Source organism: Panthera pardus, unplaced genomic scaffold (assembly GCF_024362965.1).
Source record: "Panthera pardus isolate Hobbes unplaced genomic scaffold, ASM2436296v1 HiC_scaffold_20, whole genome shotgun sequence".
Classification (NCBI taxonomy): Eukaryota; Metazoa; Chordata; class Mammalia; order Carnivora; family Felidae; genus Panthera; species Panthera pardus.
Window position 1 is genome coordinate 80459849 of NW_026526766.1, and position 23772 is coordinate 80483620.

At 60.3% G+C, this 23772-nt stretch overlaps 1 protein-coding gene across 13 annotated transcripts in view; it reads left to right on the plus strand.

Annotated features, from left to right (window-relative positions):
* The window catches only part of DAB2IP (DAB2 interacting protein), a 187712-nt gene that overhangs the window by 155700 nt on the left and 8240 nt on the right, over positions 1-23772 (plus strand). For 11 of the 13 annotated variants that reach the window (XM_019453954.2, XM_019453952.2, XM_019453957.2 and 8 more), the window contains 11 exons: positions 4581-4734; positions 6299-6397; positions 7218-7772; positions 10689-10833; positions 10924-11068; positions 13301-13537; positions 15166-15367; positions 17040-17218; positions 19129-20017; positions 20696-20848; positions 22927-23120. In XM_019453954.2, coding sequence (XP_019309499.2) covers positions 4581-4734; positions 6299-6397; positions 7218-7772; positions 10689-10833; positions 10924-11068; positions 13301-13537; positions 15166-15367; positions 17040-17218; positions 19129-20017; positions 20696-20848; positions 22927-23120 — 2952 coding nt within the window. The remainder of the gene's footprint in view (positions 1-4580; positions 4735-6298; positions 6398-7217; positions 7773-10688; positions 10834-10923; positions 11069-13300; positions 13538-15165; positions 15368-17039; positions 17219-19128; positions 20018-20695; positions 20849-22926; positions 23121-23772) is intronic. The other 2 variants (XM_019453953.2, XM_019453956.2) reach the window with 2 other exon arrangements.

Genomic DNA, 23772 nt, shown 5'->3' on the forward strand with positions numbered 1-23772 from the left:
ATGGGACAGTGGGGAGGGGGGTGCAGCCATGGAGGGTGCAGTGACCCCTGGCCTTGGGAGACATGGAGGGAGCCCCCCATACCTGGACAAAGCCAGAGCAGGGGCATTTCTCAGAGGTACTGGGTGAGCAGGCAGCTGCCCTGATGACCAAAGCTGGGTTCATCTTTGTCACTGGGGAGGATTGTCCTTATCCTAGCTGACTCCTCCTCCTTCCCGGAGCTTAGCTGACCTTGGCTGCTGGGATACTGGGACTTTGGTCTGGGAACTCGAGGGCCCTGAGCCTTGGTGCTGAGCCAGACCCCGCCCTATCTACTAGGAGCCCCCTGCCAGGCAGAAAGAGGGTCACGAGAGACCTTCCCAGCATAGCCTGATGACTTTCAGGCTCTGGGACCACGTACAAGGTTGCTGTCTCTGAGGAGTCCGGAAAGGCTTCGTGGAGGAGGGTGCACTGATGCCGAGAGTTGAAGGTCGGCTAGGATGAGGGGACAGCCTATACTTGGAGGCCTGCCTGTGGGAGTCGAGAAGAGCAGCCCAGGGTGAGGTGGAACAGGCAGGTGGGCTCTGGCCAGCGGGGCTGGCATTGAATCCCATGCAGTCCTGACCAGAAACCGCATCTTCTGGACTCCAAGGCCCGAGAGATGGGTCTCCCTGAAAAATCCTCTTTACAGCACCTTTTAAGTGCATGTTCATTACTATTGATTTCTGTTTGAAATAACACCCTCCTCTTCCGGATAAAGAAGTGGCCCCAGGGGGATGAGGTGTGGAGAGGGGCTGCCCTCTCGAGCAGGCTCGTTTCTCCCCTGTAAAGTAGGGGTGAACTCAGTATCTGTCTCTTGGCCTTGTGAGGGTTCATCAAAGGGATATGTGTGATGTTTCCTGTGGGCACAGCCCAGGGGTGCCAGCTCTGCCCTGGTGAGGAGGGCCGGGTGCATGGAGCCCAGTGTAGACATGTGGCGTGCCCGGCAGGGTTGTTGTGAGAATGAGCTCGCTCCTGGGCTGCAGACGTGGGAAGGCCTTTGGCCCTGCTTGGTGTGGTGGTTCTGGTCTCCAGGGACCACAGGAGGAGGCCATGCAGTGGGAGTGACAGGAAGGGACCTGATGCAGGGGTTGGGGGACACAGAGACCCTGTGTACAATGGCATCAGGCCCCGGACCCCCCACACCACATGAGGCAGCCGTGGGCAGGGCCCCCAGAGCAACCAGGGCCCCGTCCTAGCAGGGGCTTTGGACACATCAGGTAACTGCTGCTTCCTGAACCCCTTACCTTTCTGGGAAATGAGTAGATGAATATTCCTGGTAAAAAGGACACCAAAGTGAGCAGCTGAGCGCCCTGTGCAGAGTGAAAAAGCAAGTGCCTGTGGGTGGAGCCCTTCTCTCCTGGGAGTAGAGTGGGAGCGAGGCAGCGGCCAGCACCTGATCACCTCCTTTTCCTGAGCTTCCTGGGTAGGGAGTCCGTGCCTACTTGCTGCCCCCTTAGGGCCTGGGAAGTCTGCGGTACCCTCCACCCTCCCTCCTTGCCTTATTGAACCTTTTGCCCAGCCTGGGAAGGCAGAGGCTGTAGGTAAGCAAGATGCTGGCCTACCAGTGCTGACATGAGGCAAAGGAATGGTGTGGTAAAGGCCTGCTTTGAGTAATTGATGGGGTGGGCTGGTGTGGGGGTATTTGGGGGTCCTGTGGGCCTGGGTCAAGGCTGGTTTCCTGGAGGAGGTGGTTCTTAGGCCGTTTGGTGATCCTCTTGGGTTGAGGAAGTGACCAAGTGACCACTCTCCCTTCCCGAAACCCGGTCATCTTATAGCCACCACCAGGGGCACACTCACCTCTGCCAGGACATTTTACCCACCAGGGTCACAGAAGAACAACTCCCTCTGGACCTCATGTGCCCCTTTCTCTCTCGCCAGGAGCCTTGTGGGGAAGAGAGGAGGAACGGGCGGGCTCCAGGCCGAGCGGGAAGGATACGTGTCTGCATGGGAATCAGGGAGCACAGGCCCACTGGCCCTGCCCCCATCCCACAGGCCAGCAGTTAGAGCTTGGCCCTCTAGACGGTGCAGAAATAGCCTGCCAGACCTTGGAGTAGCTGCCCCCACTCCCCCTCCCAGTCAACTCGGGTGCAAGGGGTTCGGCCTCTGTTCTGGGTCCCCCAGCCTGGAGAAGCCCACAGGAGGTTGGGAGGGTCACAGCTGCCCAGCTACAGTCAGGATGCCTTTACTGTGAGTTTCCCCACAGCCCTCTGTTCAGCCAGGAACCTTCCCAGGGAGGCCTGGGCCCGCTGGGGTGTGATTATGGAACCGGGTGGTAGGGAAGAAAAAGGAGGGCTGTGCAGCCGTAGGCTCCAGGATCTGGCTGCTTGGGGTCTGGGCTGGGCCTGCTGGGTTCCTGGGCTGTAAACCCAGAGCCTCGTTGGCTCTCCCTGGGCAGAGCCAGTCTACTGAACCATGCCTCCCTTTCCTCTCCCCAGCCACCTTGTTCAGGCGAGAGGGGGCCCTAGCCCCCTAGGACACCAGCTCCTCCCTCTGTACATCCTGGGTCCCTACTCTGCCTTCCCAGCATCCTTACCTGGCAGGGATTTCCAGGCTGGGCCGGAAAACAGCTCGGTCCCAGCCTGCCAGCTGGGTTTTAAGCCCTGGACAGCAAGCCTAGGGTGCTGTGGTTCCCAGCCCTTCCTAGGCAGGGTGGCTATTCCAGCACCTGGGGCAGGGCATCTCTTGCACTGAGGTATGAAGCCCTATCCTGGGAGGGAGGCCTGGAGTTTGCCTCGCGTGGGGGGCGGCCCGAGGTAGAGTCTTGCAGCTGAGGGGACTACAAGCCCGCCCCCCGCCTAGGTCAGTGCTATGATGGGGGTGAATAGGCCACTGGAGCCGGGCCGGGGGAGCTCTGTTAGCACCCAGAACTGAGTGGGGTGGTGGCCACAGTGCAGGTTTGTGAGGGCTGCCTCCAGAGAGAGAGAGCTGGAGGAGCGGAGGCGGTGTCGCTGGCGTGCCGAAAGGCTCGGGCCTCACCGAGTTCCACACGTGATTGAGGGTTTGGCTGGGCTCTAACCTGACCTCAGCCTGCCTCACAGCTTCCCTCTGGTCCGGCCACCCCCCTCAAGCTCTCAGGAGTCCTACCTGAATGCGTCAGTTCAGCTTGAGGGACCTGAGCCTTGCCCTGTGCCAGCTTCGTTCTAGGCACGGGGGGGTGGGCGGGGCTGACTGGGCCTCTTGGGTCAGGCTGTGGGGTCCCTGTGGGCTGGGGTCCCAGTTCTGGCTCTGACTCCTCTGCAGTGCCTAGCACAGAACTCCGTCTTAGAGAGGTCTGTTGCCATGGGCACCTCGAGTCTGGGGTGTGGACGGTGGCCTCTCGCAGCCTGTGGGGGCCTCTGGGCAGGATCCGTCCAGCTCATCTCTGAATTCCTGAGCCCCCACATAGCGGGGCTTACCCCAGTGGCTTACCTCCAGTGGTCACGGAGATACGGGCTACCGGGTTTGTGCTCCGCAGGAAGTGTTTGGTGATTCTGCCGGACCTTCCTGGCCTGAGGTAGGGTCTTTGGTGAGACAGGGAGAGAATGATGGCTTGAGCTTGGAGCCGTTGGAGGCCAGGAGCTGAGAGGCAGAGGGTGCTGGGGGAAGGAGGTCTGGGTGGGCCAAGCCCCCCAGGGGTTTGCGCTGTGGACAGGGGTAGGGGCAAGACCTGCCCGGCTTCCATGCCAGGAAGGGCTTAGAAAGCCTGCTGGCCCTCAGGCCACAGCTGTGGGAGGGGGCTTTGGTGGGACACTGCCGTGTGCCGTTGGCTCTGGAAGGGACGTTCGCCTCTCGGAAGGACTCTACCAAGCCCTGGTGCGGGTGCCATCTGAGGTACCGCCCATGTGATGTACTGAGGAAACAGGCTCAGAGAGGGGAACAGAAGTGAGCAGTGGGCCCAGGTCCAAGGTCGGGTCTGTCAGAGTCCGTCCTAGTCTGGGCTCCTCCTGGGCACCAGATGATGTCAACTATCTCTGCTCTTTGTGCCTGTGTCGAGCCCACTGAGCCTGGCCTGGGCCCCCAAGCTCCAGGACATGGACCCTGTCTGAGTCTCAGTGTCTCAGGTACTGTGCGGAGACTGTGGTATTCTTTCCCGTTTGAGCCCCAGGTCCTCCTCTGTAAGGTGGGAGCAGCGGATGTCCCCGTGGCTCTCCTGCCCTGAGTGGGACTGGTGGGGGGAGTGGGATGATGTGTGAGAAAGAGCTTTGTTGACAGTGACTTTCTAGACAAATGGGTGACTACTTTGGTCTTGGAGGGAGACCAGGGCCGAGGAGAGGAGGTAGAGAAGGTCGCGTGGGTCCCGTGGGTCTCCAAGGCCAGGACCTACCCCAGCACTCGGTGCTGACATTCGGCTCCTGAGTGGTGGCCTGATCCTCTGGCATCTGCTCCCTTAGGCTGAGCCACTCTCCCGGAGTCCCGCCGTGGGCAAGAGGGCCTGGCGGGTGTCTGTGACTCCAGCGCTGTAGTCCCCCCTTCCCGGGAGGAGTGACTGCCTCCAGCTGGGAGGTCTGGGCAGGCCCCCCGGGGAAGGGGGAAGGGAGGGGAGCAGCAGGCTGGGCCTGACACAAGAACCGCCCACCCCCAGGTCCCATCTGATGCCCAGGCTGAAGGAGTCTCGCTCCCACGAGTCCCTGCTCAGCCCCAGCAGCGCGGTAGAGGCGCTGGACCTCAGCATGGAGGAGGAGGTGGTCATCAAGCCGGTGCACAGCAGCATCCTGGGCCAGGACTACTGCTTCGAGGTGGGTCCCACTGCAGGAGCAAGGTGGGGCGCTGGTGTCGCTCTGTGGCCTCGGTGAAGGCCAGGCTCTTTGGGGCCAGGCTGGAATCTGCCCAGCGCTTTTGGCTCCTAAGAGACCGGGTGGAGCTGGGAAATGGGGGGCTCTGTTCCCGCTCCGTGGGCTCTTTGTACACGGCCCGGCACTGTCTCCCATGTGCAACGGCATGAGGCCCCAGTGGGTGAAGGGAGTGAAGGCCTGTATAGAATTGCTTAAGCCCCCAGAGCCTGCTCACTCCTCCTCAGAAACCCCTCAAGTGCAATGTGGGGTAGGAGAGAGTACCCCTTTTTTGGGCCTGTCTCCCCTTCTGCATAATGAGAGCCAGAACCTTTCCTCCCCTAGCTTTCTGTGACCCAAGTTTGAGAGCAGGGGGACAGCCACCCAACCTGTGCAGGGCCCCCTCACCGTAGATGGGGAATCTGAGGCCCAGAGTGGGCAGGACGATGTCAGCAGCCACACAAAAGCCTGAGGCCAAACCAAGACCATGGTAGCTAATGTTGCAGGTGTCCCTGGGGGTTCCTAATTGCTTCTCCAATTATTCATATTCTCTTCCCACCTCTGTTTCTGGGAAGCTTCCCACCCCCAACTGTCTTGCATAATTAGGGGAGCTCTCTGGTAGAGGAATGAATTCGCCTGGTGATGGAAATCAGCTACTCAGGGACAACCTCCGGGGCCCCCCTGGCCCCGGGGAAGAGGCGGAGTGCTGCCTGGCGCACCTGCCCCGAGCTCTGGGCCTCTGGGTGCCGTTTCTGGCTCAAGACGCCTGGACCGGCCGGGCTCTGACTTCTTTGCCTGGGACAGGCTGAAGATGGTGCCTGCCCGCTTGTCCACAGCAGAGGGTGCCTGAACAGCTGGGTGAGGAGTCTGGTTTCCCCCACAAAGCCGGGACAGCAGGGAACAGCAGGAACAGAGTGGGAGCAGTTTGGGTCGGGCCCCCCGACCTGGATGGGACTGAAGGAGGAGCAGGAGTCTGGGGAGGAGGGTAAGGGTTTCAGACAGGAGGACTCCAGGGCCCAGCACATCTAGACAGTGCAATTTTTATTTCTCCAGTGTTGTCCCCCAAATGTTAAGTTTCTGTGACCAAGTTTAGCCACTTGGCTAAAGAGAACTGTCAGAGGTAGCCGCTAAGGACTGAGGTGATCCTTTGTATCTGTCTCCTCGGTGCCTGTGGGGGGAGGTCCGAGTTGAGCATTGCCCTCTGACCCGGGCAGGGGGCCCACACCTTCTCTCCCCATCTCTGGGAGAGTGAGGTTGGAGCCAGAAGGATGCTCTCCTGTGGACGGGGACGCTGAGGCAGGGGTGGGGAGTGGGGACCAGGCACCGACTGGCGCAGGGCTCCGCTGTCCTGCTGTTGACTTGCTCTGGGACCTTGGGTCACCTGCAGACGTGGTCATTGGGTGAGCTGCCCTGTGGCTGTGGCTCAGACCTGGTGGCCATAGTCCACCCGCCCAGGGCCCAGAGGTCTTCCGTCGTACCAGCCTTACTGTGTTCCCCTCCCCTGTGACACGGTCCTGCCTGTCTCTCACAGGTGACCACGTCATCAGGAAGCAAGTGTTTCTCCTGCCGATCGGCAGCCGAGCGGGATAAGTGGATGGAGAACCTTCGGCGAGCGGTACACCCCAACAAGGTAAGCCTGTGTCCCCAGTCCCCAAGTAGGGTGGACTGAGGCTGGACCCAGAGTGGACCTAGACGCTGACAGGAGGGGAGAGGCAGGGATCTCCGATGTGGGCTGTGATGGGGGGTGGAGGCAGCGCCCAGGTGAGCAGTAGGTGCCGGGCTCTGAGGGAGGAGCTCCAGTTGGCCAGACTGACTCGAGCCACATGCTAAAGAGGCTGGGCCAGAGAACTGAGCATTGGGCTGTTGGGGACTTGAGTGCTGGCATTCTGCTGCCTGGATGTCCCCCTTTCCCCAGGCTGATTCCCTACGCATCCAGTTCCAGCTTAGACATCTGTCCCCTTCAGGGGAGCACCACTGACCTAGGCAGGTGTGCCCCCAAGGCGCCCCCGTCAGGTCCCTGGATCCCCTCCTATAATCATCTGCTTCTGCGGCTGCCTTTGGGGCTGGGCTGAGCCCTGGTCACAATGACCTCACTACGGAAGGGGCCTTAGCAGTGGTCACCTCCTAAGTGACGTTACAGACCAGCAAACTCCAGAAGAGCTGGTGAATGGCACAGTCACCTGCTATGTGCCAGGCATTGTGCGAACCTCTTACTCGATCTGTTACTCTGTTTCATTCCTGTTTCACAGGAAAGGGAACCAAGGCTTGGGTTAAATCATGTGCCTAAGGTCAGTGGGCTCGTACGAGACAGAGCAGGGATCCAGCCCCTAGTCCGCCAGGCTCCTAGCGGTCCCTGCCTCACCCCTGTCCTGTGTCGGGCTTGGGCCCCTCCTGCGTCTGAACGCTCTCCCTGCCCCCCCGGTGACCGAGGCCCCTTTGTGCACGTGCAGGACAACAGCCGGCGTGTGGAGCACATCCTAAAGCTGTGGGTGATCGAGGCCAAGGACCTGCCGGCCAAGAAGAAGTATCTGTGTGAGCTGTGCCTGGACGACGTGCTCTACGCCCGCACCACGGGCAAGCTCAAGACGGACAATGTCTTCTGGGGCGAGCACTTTGAGTTCCACAACCTGCCCCCTCTGCGCACCGTCACCGTCCACCTGTACCGGGAGACTGACAAGAAGAAGAAGAAGGAGCGCAACAGTTACCTGGGCCTGGTGAGCCTGCCTGCCGCCTCGGTGGCTGGGCGGCAGTTCGTGGAGAAGTGGTACCCGGTGGTGACGCCCAACCCCAAGGGCGGCAAGGGCCCCGGGCCCATGATCCGCATCAAGGCTCGCTACCAGACCGTCACCATCCTGCCCATGGAGATGTACAAGGAGTTTGCCGAGCACATCACCAACCACTACCTGGGGCTCTGTGCAGCCCTCGAGCCCATCCTCAGCGCCAAGACCAAGGAGGAGATGGCATCAGCCCTGGTGCACATCCTGCAGAGCACGGGCAAGGTGAAGGTGCGTGTGTGGGCGCAGGTGGGTCCCCCACGCTGTGTGGCCCCATGCAGAGGCCTGGGATGCGCACTAGGTTATCTGCTGCCCCCCGTGTCCGAGTCCGTGATTTCAGCTCTAACAGAAGTACCCGTCGCAGCCAGGTGGGCTCCCTAAACCCAAGAGTTGTGTCATAGAGTTGCCGGGCGGGGCGGGGGTTCTTGTTCCTCCTCGTGGTTGGAGCTGATCGCTGACACACATATGGAGCCGATGGGTGGGGTTGTGGCTTACAGTGAGGAAGTGGGTTTTAGGAACCTTCCCGCTGCACCCAAGGGCTGGCGTCTAAGGCTTGAGGGGAGCCAGCCTCTCCCAGACACACGTCCAATGAGACAGAGTTCAGTTGACATCCCCACAAGTGACCACCTGTCGCAGCCCTCACACGTCAGACACACAGACTCACACACAGAGCGCAGTGTATTGCCTCCACGCAGCAACCAGCCGGCTGTGGTGACAGCCATCCCTGGTCCCATGGCCTCCAGAACAGGGATTGTCCCGTAGCCATCTGGGCAAGCCCTCCTGGAGGGCTTCTGCCCACCTCTTTTTATCTTCCAGGCCATGCTTCAGTCCCTCCCACCTAGTTCTGGAGACAGGCTCCTTCAGGAAGGCTCCCCCCCGTCCCCTCCTGGTGGGAGTTGCCTTAAGGGGATGCAGTGGAGAAGGACTGGACATTGCAGAAGGCCTTGCATGCTGGCCTGTGTCCTAGGAGAATAAAAGATGAATCTCTTACCTACATTTAAGACAAGAAAGAAGGAACTGGGCCTCTGCCCTCTGGACATGGTGTGGTTTGAGGACCAACTAGCCTGTGATGGAGACGAGGGACCACCGTGTGTCAGGGTCCTGAGCCCTCTCAGTCTCAGGACAGGGGAGACACAGGCTGGGGACCCAGGCACATGACTCCATTAGGGCCCCTTATCCTCTTATCTGTTCCCGGAAGTCTGTGGCCCTCTTCAGGCCTCCAGAGCCCCCCTGCCTGTTGGACTCATGCTGTCCTTCAAGGAAAGGGACTTCCTGACTGTGCTTTCCATAAGGGGAGGGAGGCCTCATTGTCTTCTACCCACCCCCAGCTGCAGACCTGATAGGTTGGACCGGCTCTGGCTATACTGTCCTTAATTTCCTGGTCAGTGTTGGGGGTTGCTGGGAAACTGAGTGAACTGAGGGAGTCCCTGGCCCCCAGAGAGGGAGCAAGGGAGACCTCTTCTGCTGCTGTGTCTATTCCTTCGGTACTTGTCCCCCAAGGGCTGGGCTAGCCTGGAAAGCCGACTTCCATCTGCAGTGACCTTTGTTCTCGGGGCTCACGGTGCTTTGTGGAGGGAGTTGGAAGCCAGGCTCCAGCCGCCTCAGTGGGCCTTGGGGGATCAATAGGCAGAAGCATAGAAAGTAACTCATGTGCTAGGGCCATGTGCTTATGAGCCCCTTCTATCTGAACACTTGGGAACCAAAGGGACATTCTTGGTGAGAAGCAGAGCGTCTGACAAAGGCCCCGAAGTCCCAAGGTGAGGTTTGTGTGAGCGGGCATCTCCGCACCTTCCTGCCCGCTCCCCGGGCTCTGCTTTCCTGGGCTGTGGCTTTTCAGAGTCCCTGTCCTTGGGTTCCCAGGCCTTCTCCCCGTCATCCCCACTCCTTTCGATGTGACAAGAGGCAGATCCGGCCCTGATAGCTGGGAGGGCTCAGGCAGGTCACTTTCCTGTTCCATGCCTCGTTGGGTTTTAGCTCTAAAGAGCTCCTACTCATCCCAGCCTGGGCCTGGCACCCACCCCAGGTGTTTAGAAGCCCTGTGGAGCCACCAGGCTCCATGCAGTACTTGCCTCTGCTCTGTGTGTTCAGAGAAAGGGGCTCTCTGGGTTGCCTGTAGGACAGGAAGGGGTCCTCAGGCTGTGTGGTTCCCAGAGAGGCAGTGGCCACTCCCTCCCCCAGCCCCCACCCTATCTCCATTGGCCAGTAGGTCTCCTGGGCCTAGAACTCAATTCTGTAGTCTAAGGTCCACTTTCAATTTCAGAGGGCCCAAAGTTGTACATAATGGAGTGAGAAATTTCCAGAGCCCCAGAAACCCTGGCCCACACCGGCCTCCTTGCCGCCTCGTCACCTCCCCCCTACCCCGGGTCTCTGATTCCCTGCCTGTCTTCTTTCCCTCCCCCAGGTCACAGGGTTGGCTGAGGGCATGAGGAGGCAGGGGCTTCTGAGAGAGGCAGGTTCACACTGCCCACATCTCTGCAGTCAGGAGGGCGTGCGTGGGCTCAGGCTCCTCCCAGGGTCTTCCTGTGACACTGTGTACAGGACCCACAGGCTCACCAGTTTCACAGCTGCCTTCCAGAAAGTCTGGGACCCATAGCAGTGAGGGGCCGCCTTCCCACCTAAGCTGAGGGCCGTGTTCTCGCCATCTGGGCCCTGGCGCACTGCCTTAGGGCATCTGGACAACTCCCCACTGTGGGGCTGCATAGAACAGGTCTTCTGGGGTGGGAGACCCCCTCAGAGTAACGGGTGGGTAGATAGTGGCAGCTGCTTGTATGACAGAGGGAGGGTGGCCTGTCTGTCCTCTTCGGCGCTGTTGGTGATGGGAAGGGAGACCTGGCCAGGCCTGGTCAGGGCTGAACAGGGTTTGAGTCCAGCGGACCTGACCATGGTGCAGTTGGCTCATGGCTCTGCGTGCTCTTGCCCAGGCCTGCCTTCCCTATTCCTAGACCCAGCTCTCACCAACTATAGGCATCTCCCCTGCACAGGCTGCCTTGTGCGCGCCCCCAGCAGCCCCTCCAGGGTGGGCACCAGCAGCGTGGCAGTGGAGCAGCCTTGGAAGGAGGCACTTCTGGCTGGGGAGCGGGTCTGGGATCTTAGGGTCCTACTTGCAGGCCTGCTCATGTCCATTCTCCTCACCTCCCGCCTCCCCAGGACTTCCTGACGGACCTGATGATGTCAGAGGTGGACCGCTGTGGGGACAATGAGCACCTTATCTTCCGGGAGAACACGCTGGCCACCAAGGCCATCGAGGAGTACCTCAAGCTGGTGGGCCAGAAGTACCTGCAAGATGCGCTAGGTAGGGGTGGGGCGTGGGGCCGGCAGGTGGGCAGGGCATGGGCTGTGCCTGCCGGGCCCTCACTCCCTCTCCCTGCCCTCCTGGCCCCAGGTGAGTTCATCAAAGCTCTGTACGAGTCGGATGAGAACTGCGAAGTGGACCCGAGCAAGTGCTCGGCTGCCGACCTCCCCGAGCACCAGGGCAACCTCAAGATGTGCTGCGAGCTAGCCTTCTGCAAGATCATCAACTCCTACTGGTCAGTGCCGTCCGGGCCCCCACCCCTGTGTCTCCCTTCCTGCATGCAGGACGCTGGGCGCCGTGCTAGTGTGCGTGTGCATGTGCTCGGCAAGGCCCTTAGGCTCCGTCTTCCCCGACTTCTAAATGACGGAGCAGAGGTTACGCAGGGAGGGCACAATGACACACCCTGCCTGGCCCAGTGGAGTCTTGATGGGCTGCCGGGCCCCGTCCTGGTCCTTTGTGGGCTCGCTCATGTAAGGGAGCGTCCCAGAACATATGCAGGACACGGCAGTGCATTTCCACGCTTCTTAGCGGGCACCCTCCATGTGCCGGGCACTGTCGTTGATGCTGGAGCTGCAGCACTAGGAGCGAGGCCGACGGCCCTGCTCAGGTACCCACGTGGGGCAGGTGGACAGCTTCAGGTGAGACCCCTCAGCTGTCCACAGGGGTGACCCCCTCCTGCACCTACCGTACCTCACTCCTTTCTTTGGCAGGGTCTCCCTCACCCCACACCTCACCTCCACACACTCCCTCCCTTCCTGCTTCAAGGCCTTGTGCCTGCTTCCCTCTGTCACCGCCCGTCATGGTATCAGACACAGTTGTCTCATTCCTCCCGGCACCCGCTGTCACAGCCCTGATCCCATCAGAGTGGGACTGTGCCTGTGTCCAGATCCATTTCCCGCATGTACCTGGAGCACCCTGGGGGCAGACAGATTCCCCCGGCTCAGGGCTGGACCCAGGAAGGCCCAGGAATGGTTTGCTACTCCCAAAAAACAGGCAGAGACAGGCCTGCTAGGTTAGCAGCAGCCTTGGGAAGGGGACAGAGGGAATAGCCAGAGCGGATAGAGTGGATGTCCTTCTACCAGGTCCCTCTGCCCCTGGGCTGCACAAGGTGCTCACCTAAGTCCATCCTGGCCCCTCGGGCTGGGCCAGAAATGACCCCTGGCCTGGGGTAGAGGCACAGCCTTGAACTCTTTGGGAACATACTTCCCATCCTTGGGCTGGGCTGTGCTTTTACCCGGTACCCGCCCAGTTCCCAGGGCAGACTGGGCGTGGGACACAGGGAAACATATCCATAGACAGCCATTTTCCATTTCCTCTTTCTGATATCTGTCCGAGGCCCGGAGGCATCTTTCTGTCCTGGACAAGGCCATCGATAGATGTCATCGCTCAGCACCTGCCCCCTGCCCAGTCCTGTGCCAGGCAATTTGAGGGTCAGGGCTTAAGGTCGTGTCCTCCTCTGCTCCTCTGTCACTGTCTGTAGCATGTTCTTGTTGTTTCACTGCAGAGAGCTTGCTGAGCAGGTGCTGGGCTTGTTGGGCAAAAGCCTTCGGAGTTGATCAAGGCTTCTGATGGACTTGAGATGGTCCTATGAATGTGGCAGGGCCGACCTTGTTCTCAGTGTAAGGATGAGGGGACTGAATGAAGTTCAGGGAGGGCCAGGCACTTGCTCAGAGCACCCTGAGTCCGTGGCAGAGCCAGGCATAGAGTCCAAAGAGTGCTGGGGCCTGGCCTGCCCCAGGGTGGGAGGCATGTCTGTCAGGGTGAAAAGATAGGAAAACCACGTAAAGATTGGCCAGTGGGGCCTGACTGCAGCAGGCTGCGGGTGCCTGGCAGAGAGAGCCCCCAGTGGGGTACTGGGAACCCTTCCCACCTTCACTGGACCCCCTGGGGAGGTCACTTCCTCCATTTCCCTTCCCACCTAGAAAGCGGGAGCTGTGTTCTCATCCTGTGATTAGCCTGTTGCCATCTTGATCATTTGGAGCTCTTCTGAAAATGTCTGATTCCTATAATATTCAAGCAAAGGGAGTGAGTCTCAGCAGCCAGTGATGGCATCCAAGGGGCAGTGGTCTGTTCCAGTCGTGTTTTCCTCACTCTCCCCGAGATCCTCGTTCCTGGTGTCTGGGACAGAGGGTGGAGCCCCGGGGCAGGCCCAGGAGCTGGCCATTGCCGTCGAATCTCATTGGGACTGAGACCTGGCTCCTGTGTGCCTGCACCCATCCCCTCTCGGCCCATTTGTAGAGAGCCCACGGCCTTGCCTGGGGTTCCATGTCCCTGCTCCCTAGGCCAGGCTCTCCCTTTGCCCTCGCTGCCGTGCTGCAGTCCTGTGCTCAGTAGCTCGCTCACAGGCCATCACGGTGGAGGCGTTGGAATCCAGGGCTCCATCAGACCCAGCACCAGGTCCCTGCTCTGCACCCTCCTGCCCTAGCCCCCTGCCCGATGACTGGCCCACCTTCCTCTGTCCCTCCAGTGTCTTCCCACGGGAGCTGAAAGAGGTATTTGCCTCATGGCGACAGGAGTGCAGCAGCCGTGGCCGGCCTGACATCAGCGAGAGACTCATCAGCGCCTCCCTGTTCCTGCGCTTCCTCTGCCCTGCCATCATGTCGCCCTCACTCTTCAACCTGCTGCAGGAGTACCCCGATGACCGCACTGCCCGCACCCTCACCCTCATCGCCAAGGTTACCCAGAACCTGGCCAACTTCGCCAAGTGAGTGCCATGAGCCCGGACGGCCAGGGTCCAGGCGTGGGCATCTGCTGGAGCCCTGGGGACAGGCCGTGGGTGTGTCTGCCCTGGGGTGGGGCAGCACGGCAGGCCCTGCTTCTGTCCCTGTCCTCCTCAGCTCTTCTCCTCCCCTTCTTTCAAAATCAGATCTCCACCTCCCATCCTCCCCCTACAAAAAGTACATGGCATTTGGGTATGTTTCCTTAATTTTCAAAGGTGAGAAAAGGAGATATTTTTTCCTTCTGCTTTTTGAACTAACATTTTTATCATAAGGATTATCCCGTGTACTTAACATTCATAAGCCTCGTTTTGCGATGAATGACTAACATGCCTTCAAGGGAGAATGGCCCATATTTCCTTAACCCGTCCTGCGTGGTTGGGCTCTCAGGTTATTTCAGACTGTCCTTGTTTGATGCTGTGAAGAATGTCTTTGCTTATAAGGCGCTTCAGTGTTCTCGACTGTACCCTAGAGCGAGTGGGTGGAAACGGAAGGGCTCATTCACAGTGTGGACAGAGCCGTGCTGCAAGCCTTCTCTGTGCTGGGCTCTGAGTCACATCTGGTTCCAGCCTCCTGGACCCACATTTGATCAGGGAGAGAGGGCAGGAAGCAGCAGAGCAGTGATAGAGACACAGGCCTCCTAGGAGGGCCCCAGCCCTGTCCTCCTAGGAGATGCACCCCCTGCTGTGTGTCAGGACCGGGAAGGTGGGGAGGCAGTCACCTGCTCACGGAGAGGCAGCAGGAACAGAGGTGGGGCAGGCCCCGGGAGGCCCGTGTGCTGGCTTGATGAGGCACCATGGCATTCCCGAGTCATTACATGGCAGGCCCGGAGAAGGGGGGTGCGAGACCCAAGAGGACAGCGGGATCTTGAAGTTCAGGTGGGAAAGTGGGTCCCCCACAGGGAGGATGGCCCTCGTCCGTTCTGGGTCCTGAACTGGTCAGCCTGACAGCATGGGGAATGGGGGCTGGAGAGAGCACAGCAGGCAGCAGAGAGACAGGGCAGAGGGCACAGCTGTGGTTCCCTCCCACAGAAGAAACCGCCGTGGAAGTATTGGGGGGTGGGGAGCGGCTAAGGTCGGGGGTGATTGGAAGGTAAAGTCAGCAGGCCTAGCCGGGTGGGGAGGAAGAGGGAGAAGCTGGCCACCCCCAGGCTTCTGGCTGAGCTCTCTGGGGGACAGCGGTGTCCCTACTTAGGTAGGAAGCCCAGGAGCGCGGCATGGGTTTGAGGTGACAGCGCTGAGTCGGCCAGACTCGGCCAGGCTGAGGACAGGGGAGGTGCCCGTGGATGTACACGCCTGAAAGCTCAGCAGAGAGACCCGCTAAGTGTGCATTAAAAGTCACCTGCACACCAAGCCATTGAAACTTGGAAGAAAGAGGGAAGGAGACTGACCAGCAGTGAATGGGGAGTGAGGGCCACAGAACATTCTGGTCCTGTGAGGAGAGGTCCGGGAAAGGGTCTCCGGCCTCAGCCGGGAACGAGGGCCCTGAGCCAGAGCAGATGTGTTGGCTTGGTGGAGTGAGTGGTGGGAGAGGCAGCCACAGTGGGGGCTGGGGGACTCAAAGGGGGTCTCCTGGACCGGCCCCGGGACACTTACCCTCTCTGCTTTCTGTCCAGGTTTGGCAGCAAGGAGGAGTACATGTCCTTCATGAACCAGTTCCTGGAGCACGAGTGGACCAACATGCAGCGCTTCCTGCTGGAGATCTCCAACCCCGAGACCGTCTCCAACACGGCCGGCTTCGAGGGCTACATCGACCTGGGCCGCGAGCTCTCCAGCCTGCACTCGCTGCTCTGGGAGGCCGTCAGCCAGCTGGAGCAGGTGCCTGGCCCCACGGGCTCCAGGGGGGACAGAGCCGGGCCAGAGGTAGCTGCAGAGCTCAGGGCTGCCCCTCCTTCTGGACTAACTGTGGGGGTCAAAGTGTTCGCCTGCCTGGGTGCCAGAGCCCAAGGTCCCAGCCCAGGCCCTGTGAGCATTGCCCTCAGGGTCCCTGAGCCCCTTTCCCTTGATGGACAGTGTCCCATTCAGTTACCAGCACCAGCCACGGGAGCCCACTTTGCCCACGGGGGCTTTAGCTGTCCACACTCAGCATTGAGTGTGTGAAGGTGTGCCCCCTACCTGTGAGAAACGTGATCATCTTTAGCTGCTTCTCTGAAAATATCCTCGTTCTAGGTTTTAAGGCCACTGATGTGAAAAAGATAGACACTGAAGATGCTGCACCTCCACACGTCAGGCAGGAAGCTACAGGCCTTTCCAGAATTACCCTTGACCATGAGTTGAAAATCTGATTCCCTAGACATGTCTGATCCTGCTGCGGCCGCCTGGCCTGCGCCCTCGGTGGCCCGGCAGCCCCAGCCCACACCACAAACAGTCCGGTCAGGATCCACTTCCACAATATCTGTTGCTTCCCCGGGCTTAAAGAGACCACTTTACAAACGTGGTTACTGCCTGAACAGGGATGGAAGGCCTCCTTGGTCCCGTCCCATTCCCTAGAGGTGACCACTCAGGGCACTCCAGTGTGTAGCTTTCTAGATATGTCTGCATGTGTGTTAAGTACCCATGCATGCACAGAGTTCTTTTCCGTTTTTGTTTGTGTTGAAGTGAGCACTGCAAAGTGCATTTCTCACCTGGCTCTGTTGTCCTCTTTCCATGTCACTAGGGGCTGCGCCGCCGTTGTGGCCCCTCGGATGGCCGCAGGCTGTCCCGCATAGGAGTACACATTTCACTAGCCCCTGTTGCGGACACACGGGTTAATCCCCGCGTCTTGTTGCTGCGGTCGTGTCTGTTCGCTGATACCCACTCCCCTTTGGCTCAAGAGACACAGGGCAGGAAACGGCAGTGGGGCCAAGGCCCTCTCTTTCTCCACTGCTGCCAACACCAGTCACTCTAACTGCCACCGCTTACGGCGTCCCGTGCCTGCCTCCGACACCCACATCTGCACAAGCAGGCAGGAAGCACAGGAGATGGCAGCCGCCGTCACAGCTGATGGCAGTGCAGCAAGAATTTGAAATCGAGGTGTTTGCCTCTCAAGTCTATGCTGTTGACTGCATGAGTTTTCACACTTTTTTTGCACAAAACCACGGAAGCCAGTGCATAAGCAGAAGGCCAATCCCAGAAGTCTCTCGGATAGGGAGGTGTTGCTGTGGGAAGTTCTGGGGTTCCTCGTGGGCTCCCCTCTCTGGGGCATGGAGATGGGATGTTCTCAGGTGGAAGGCTTGGACTAGGTCACCATTTCTCCCTTTAGGCCTCTCACCCGCCCCCCCCCCCCCACCACCAGAAGTATCTGGGGGGCTTGGGAAAAATGTTCATTTGCAGATTCCTAGGCTTTCCAGCTCCTTCCCAGCCCTGTTGGGTCTGACAGGTGGGGAGGGTAGGGCAGGGCCTGCCTTTCCAAGTGGCTCCTCAGCAGTGTTGAACCGCAGCAGGTGCAGTGCACTTGGCCTCCCCAAGTGGCGCCCACAGGTCACACCTGCCACTTGCTGTGTATTTGCAGAACATTGTATCCAAACTGGGACCCCTGCCTCGAATCCTGAGGGATGTCCACACAGCACTGAGTACCCCAGGCAGTGGGCAGCTCACGGGGACCAACGACTTGGCCTCCACTCCTGGCTCTGGCAGTAGCAGCATCTCGGCCGGGCTGCAGAAGATGGTGATCGAGAATGATCTCTCTGGGTAAGAGAGGCCAGGTGTACCGGCTGTTGTGGGGTGCGCGTGTAGACAAGGTACAACCTGCCTGCAGTTTCCACTGGGGAGGAGGATGTCTACACAAACGTTTATAAAATAAGCTACTTGAGACTTGAAATGTGTTGTGCAGGCTGTAGGCAGTGAGCCTCCATTTGGGAAAAATCAGGGAAGGCTTCTTGGAGGAGGTAAAGTGTTTTGGGCTTTTTAGGAAAAGCAACATTTCCATGGGTGGAAAAGGCATTCTATGTAGAGGAACTAGCACAAACAAAGGCTTGGAGAAAGACAATACATTCTGTTGAAGAACGATCACTAGTCCCAAATGCCTTTAGATTACCCAGGTGTGTGTTAAAAATACCTCTTCTGGTATTTCCTGGGTCTGAATCAGAATCTCCAGGAGTGGCATTCAAGTGTATGTGTTTTCAGCAGGAGTCTGGGTCACTCTGCAAGGCTTTGAGGCTGGGCGCTCCAGAAACTAGGAGAGGTGTTGAGGCCCCGCCCTCAGACTGAGGACAGGGAGGCAGAATGTTCTTGGATGTTAACGTCAAAATGAGGACATTCCTTTGAAAGACTTGGCATGTGGCATGTGTAGTGAACCGTTTGTGCCCCACTCACACACTGCCCTCCCAGGGGGCATCTTGGACCGGCTGGTAAGGCTTATGCAGCAGAGTTGGGACTTGGGTCTTGCTCTGAGGTGGCAACGGCAGCGGGCTCGTAAGCAGGCGAGGGCGCGGACATCCAGAATAGGGTGTGTGGTACACAGGACTGGGGGTGCTTCCCAGCTCCCGCTGAGCCCGGGGGGTCCGTTCACACAACCTGCCAGATGAAGGAGAGCGGGTCAGGTGGAAGGGGACGCACCTTGGTTAAGAGGTAGCCAGGCGCGTGGGTTCTGAGGAGACCTGACCGCGTGTGTAGCACGACAGCCAAAGCCTGAGGCCGGTCTGGGTTTCTCCGGCTCCATTGCCTGCCGGTGTCCAGCCGAGTGGCTGCAGCCTGCCCCGCCCAAGTTCCATCAGTTGGGACTTGTCACTTCCTCTCCATCCCAGGCTCCCCGTTGTTGAAACCCCTGCCCGCTCAGAGCCTGTTTACCTCCCCCAGCCTTCCCTCCACAGCCGACCTGACCCTCCACATTGTGCCTTCTAAGGAGTGGGCTTCCGGGGAGGGGCCAGGGAAGAGGCTGGAAGACTGGGGGTGGGTACGGCTCCGCCTCTGCAGGTGCAGACCCTCCCTGCCTGAGTCACACCTTTGGATCCTCCTCTGAGTCCTTGTTTTTGCCAGGAACACCAGCCCCCGCCTGCCAGTCAGACAAAGGTGGCAGCAGGAGGCGGGGGGGGGGGGGGGCCCTCACTGGGTCCCCACTCTGGTTATCAGTCTGATGAGGAACGAGAGGGAAGAGGCAGCAGGGGCCCTTGCGGCTTTGAAGTCAGAGTTCTTAGTGCAGGACCCTTGGATAGCAGAGAGCCACTGCATTGTGGGTTGGGGTTTAGCTAAGGGGAATTTCCCAGAACACTCCAGGCCCCAGCACTCTGTGTCCCAAGATGCAGCTGAGCCAGGAACAGGCGTACCAGACAGCCTGACCTGGAACTAGCAGCGCTGGCCCCTAGAGTAGAGGTTCTGTGCAGGAACGGCCACCCTGGCCACTCAGTCCCCGTGGGGGCTTCTGCCGGGGTCAGCTGCCAGGGCTGTGGTTTGGTTTGCGGCTGGGCCACCGCTCCCAGCCTCTCCCACTTTTGCAGCCCACGCACCTCCTCTCCCCCACCCCATCTTCCCTCCTCCCCAGCCCTGCCTCAGGCTGCCAGGCCCTGGCAGGTCGGCGGGGCGCTCGGTTTGGACCCGCCTTGGCCACATTCACAGTTCTTCTCTTCCCCCTTCTTTCCTTGTGTGTGCTTGTCTCCCTGCAGTCTGATAGATTTCACCCGGTTACCGTCTCCAACCCCCGAAAACAAGGACTTGTTTTTTGTCACAAGGTCCTCCGGGGTCCAGCCCTCACCTGCCCGCAGCTCGAGTTACTCGGAAGCCAACGAGCCTGATCTTCAGATGGCCAATGGTGGCAAGAGCCTGTCTATGGTGGACCTGCAAGATGCCCGCACGCTGGACGGGGAGGCTGGCTCCCCGGCGGGCCCCGACGCCCTCACTGCCGACGGGCAGGCGCCGGCATCGCAGCTGGTGGCCGGGTGGCCGGCCCGGGCGGCCCCGGCGAGCCTGGCGGGGCTGGCCACGGTGCGGCGGGCGGGCCAGACGCCGACCACACCGGGCACCTCCGAGGGCGCCCCCGGCCGGCCCCAGTTGCTGGCGCCGCTCTCCTTCCAGAACCCCGTGTACCAGATGGCGGCGGGCCTGCCGCTTTCGCCCCGCGGCCTTGGTGACTCGGGCTCCGAGGGCCATAGCTCCTTGAGCTCCCACAGCAACAGTGAGGAGCTGGCAGCTGCCGCCAAGCTGGGAAGTTTCGGCGGTGCCGCCGAGGAGCTGGCGCGGCGGCCCGGGGAGCTGGCGCGGCGGCAGGTGTCACTGACTGAGAAGGGCGGGCAGCCCACGGTGCCACGGCAGAACAGCGCCGGCCCCCAGCGGAGGATCGACCAGCCGCCGCCGCCGCCCCCACCACCACCCCCCGCGCCCCGTGGCCGGACGCCACCCGCCCTGCTGAGCACGCTGCAGTACCCGCGGCCTTCGAGCGGACCGCTGGCGTCCGCCTCGCCTGACTGGGCTGGCCCCGGAGCCCGGCTCCGGCAGCCGTCGTCCTCATCCAAGGGTGACAGCCCGGAGCTGAAGCCTCGCGCGGTGCACAAGCAGGTCAGTGCTGTCGTCCGAGGGCGGGCCATCATCCCCCATGTCGCGCTGCTCCTCCTGGTCATCTCACCTGTGCCCAGCTGCCATCCCACGCTGAGTGATGCCGCACGTGGCCCATCCCGCCGGCCTGCCACGCACACCACCTCCCCTCCCCCGGGGGCCGCTGGCCCCCGCCCGAGTCCTTGAATCAGGGGCAGCAGGGGTCGGGGAGAGAAAGGAGGGAGGGCTCTATCCATCTCCAGCTGGAGGCCTGATAAAGCCCTGCCCAGGGTAGGAGTCAACCAGAACCCCAGCACGTCCCCCCCACCCCCACCCCCCCCACCTTCGTGTCTCAGCTGGCCTCCAGGGCTCAGCTGCTGGGGCGAATGGTGTTCCTGTCACCCTGGGGCCGCACACAGTATGTGGGACAGATGTGTTGTGACTTGCATGACCACCTGCCTGGCCAAGCTCACTTGCTCTCACCTGGGCGGCAGAGAGGGGTGCTTGGGCCACCTGGGCTCTTGACTCCACCTCAGGCCGCCGTCGAGAATGGGAGTTCCTGAGTTGGGGGTGGTATCGGTAGGCGCCTGGCCAGCTGGAAACCCCCTGCCCCTGCCATGCCTCTGAGCCACTTGTCCCCGTGACTCACCTCGTCCCACCCCCCTGTTCCCTCCAGCCCCTCACGGCTGTGTTTCATTGTAGGGCCCTTCACCCGTGAGCCCCAATGCCCTGGACCGCACGGCCGCTTGGCTCTTGACCATGAACGCGCAGTTGTTAGAAGACGAGGGCCTGGGCCCAGACCCCCCCCACAGGGATAGGCTAAGGAGTAAGGAGGAGCTCAGCCAAGCAGAAAAGGTAAAGCCGGACCCTGGCAGTGTGGGGCAGGGCGGGGCTGCCTGCCCGACGACGTTCTCTCCCCTTGAGCCCTGAATGAAGGGTGCTGCTTCTTCCTGTGTATGGCTAGTCCTCTCTCAACCCTTGGTCCCCCATGAGGACGGCAGCCAGTGGAATCTGGAAGTAGAAGCAGCAAGAAGGGCTTAGTTCAGAGCTGAGGATTCCTGTATAGGTTGCACACGAGACTCACTGGAAGTTGTACTGAACCCAGACTCCCAGGACTCGGTCCTCAGACCTCTGGGAGGCCCCTTCCCTGAGTGACCGGGCAGCTGAGTTTCTGAGAGTGCCGGACTTGAGGGCTGGGGGATGCCAAAGAGGCACATGGAGACCGTCATGGGGCGCTTCGTGCATGAGCAGCAGAGAGGTGTGGGTCCCCAAGGCAGCCGGGAGGGCTGCCCCCCAGCCAGGCCCCCCCCACTCTGGGTTTGTGCCTAGCCAGGGCCTGAGAGAAAGAGCCAGGGTGAAGGGGTGGGGCCAGACTGCTACTGCGAGGCTTGCTTCCCCCTAGGGAGAAAAAATGGTTCTAAAATATCCAGATTCCACCCCACCACACACATCCAGCATTTGGCGGGGGCAGTGGGAGGGGCTTCTGTCCTCCCAAATTCTCCCTGCTGTTATGGCACCTGTCCTGGATCCATGGCTGGTTCTCATGTCCCCCTGCAGGCCCAGGTCAACACGGGGCCCCTTGCAAGGCCACCCCAGCATGGCAGCCACATCCCCCGCTTCCCTAGGTGCCCTCGCCTCTCAGCCCCAGGAAAGCCTGTAGCAGCCTCTCAGGCAATTCCACGGAGGTCAGGGTGGCAGCTCTCCCTCCTCCTGGCCTAAGGCGAGGTTCATGTCCATGCTGCATTCCGCCACCTTCCACCATCCCCTTAGTCCACTGCATCCACCTGCTTTCACCATAATTACGTGGAGGGGACAAGGGGATGTGGGGCACAGTGCTCCAAGAGCCAGCGTTTGGCTGGGCAGCAAGGAGAGCCAGCCTTCGCCCGGGCTCCCTGCGTGAGCCGGGCTGGGCTCTGCACGTCTCTGAGACTCCAGTTCCCACTTGTGAATTGCAAGGACCGCCCGGACCATTTGCAGGGGTCCGGCTGCAGCCGGGGTGTCCCCTTTCCTTGCTGCTCCGTGGCTGAACGAGCTCCTGTTTCTCTCACCCTCTCCACTACTAACCCTTACAGGCAAATCCAGGAGGCCTTGTTCCCTCGAGCTCCCTGGAGACCTGGGAGGGTCTTCCCCACCCCTCTCTGGCCAGCTCAGCAAGACTTGGGACGGGCCGAGGTCATTTCTCCCGGAGCCAGGCTCTCTGTGGATCCAGCTTTGCTGTAGGACCTTTGCTTTGAGTTGGGGCTGGTCTCTCACCGGTCTCTGGATTTGCTGCCTCCTAACCTTTGGGCAGTCCTTTGCTGAAGTGAATTAGGCCTCCGTTGCCTGGGACTCAAGGAGAGGCTCTTCCTGCCTCCTCCAGCCCCCATACTGTCATGGCATCCTGGCCCCCAGCCCCTTGATTCTAGCTTCAGCCCCACCTGCCTTTAACCTCTCTGTCTCCCCCTTACTTCCCCACACCATGCCCTTGCTTTAGTTTCACATAGAGGCTGGGAGGCTAGGACCTTACCCCACTGGTCAGTCACTCTCCACGTGACCGGGTCACCTTGCCTTCTGGGCCTCGGTTTCCCCTCCTGTAGAGCCCCTATCTCTCAGGATGCTGTCAGGTCTTAATATATCCAAGAGTGTTTTTAACATTTGTTTATTGTATTAATGACGACAACAACAACCTCAGTGCCCTAGTTAAACTGTTACTTCCGAGATCTGGGTGTGAGTCTTCATTCCCTCACAGCTGTGAGGCCAGGCTGCAGGGGTGGGAGGTTGAAGCGGAGAAAGCCCCGGGTGGGGACAGGCCTTGCGTGTCACCGCCACCCCTCTGGCTGGGCTCCTGAGGAGTCTCCGAGCTGGGCTCCCTGCTACCCGTGCTCCCGCTTGGGCTCACGAGGTGTGCTCTTTGTCCTGGGTGCTGTGCCCCTGGCGCGCCGCCCCCCTGGCAGGACCTGGCCGTGCTGCAGGACAAGTTGCGGATCTCCACCAAGAAGCTGGAGGAGTACGAGACCCTGTTCAAGTGCCAGGAGGAGACGACGCAGAAGCTGGTGCTGGAGTACCAGGCGCGGCTGGAGGAGGGTGAGGAGCGGCTGCGGCGGCAGCAGGAGGACAAGGACATCCAGATGAAGGGCATCATCAGCAGGTGAGAGCAGCCGGTTCTGGTCCCCCGCACACAGAGCAGGCAGGCCGTCCTCCTGATGAGGGGAAGGGCTGATCAGCCGCAGGATGAGCCAAGGGTGGAAGGAGGAGAGCGTCCCAGGCAGTGGGGACAGCATGGCACACGTGTGGCGTTAGGCAGCCTGGACCGCAGGAAGCCCTACCTGGCACAGGGTGCACTGATGGTGGAACGCGAAGTCGGGCGTGGCAGGAGTGAGGTCAGACAAGGCCCTGTAAGGAGTCCTGTTTTCTTGGTAAGCCCTGTCAGGGGAGCTAGGATTGGGGGCGCCTTGAAACACAGTGAGGACCCAATTCTGGGCAGGAAAAGTCGGCATAAATGTCATTACATTCGGCGGGTGAAGGTGGGGGGGGGGGGGGGAGGAAGGCAAAATATCCCCCAAGTTTCTACCAAGAGCGTCTGGGTGTCTTGGTGCCAGTTGCTGAGATGAGGGTCTGGGGAGGGGAGCAGTTGGGGTGTCCCAGCCATTCCAGTTTAAGGTGCCCTTGGGTTACCTGGGAAAGATTTCCAGGGAACCATTGGCTCTGATGCGGACTCTCACCTTTATTGATGGCTTCGATGACATCCTGTGTTGATTTTCTCTCTCTCATTCTCTCTCTGTCTCCACCCATGGGTAGGG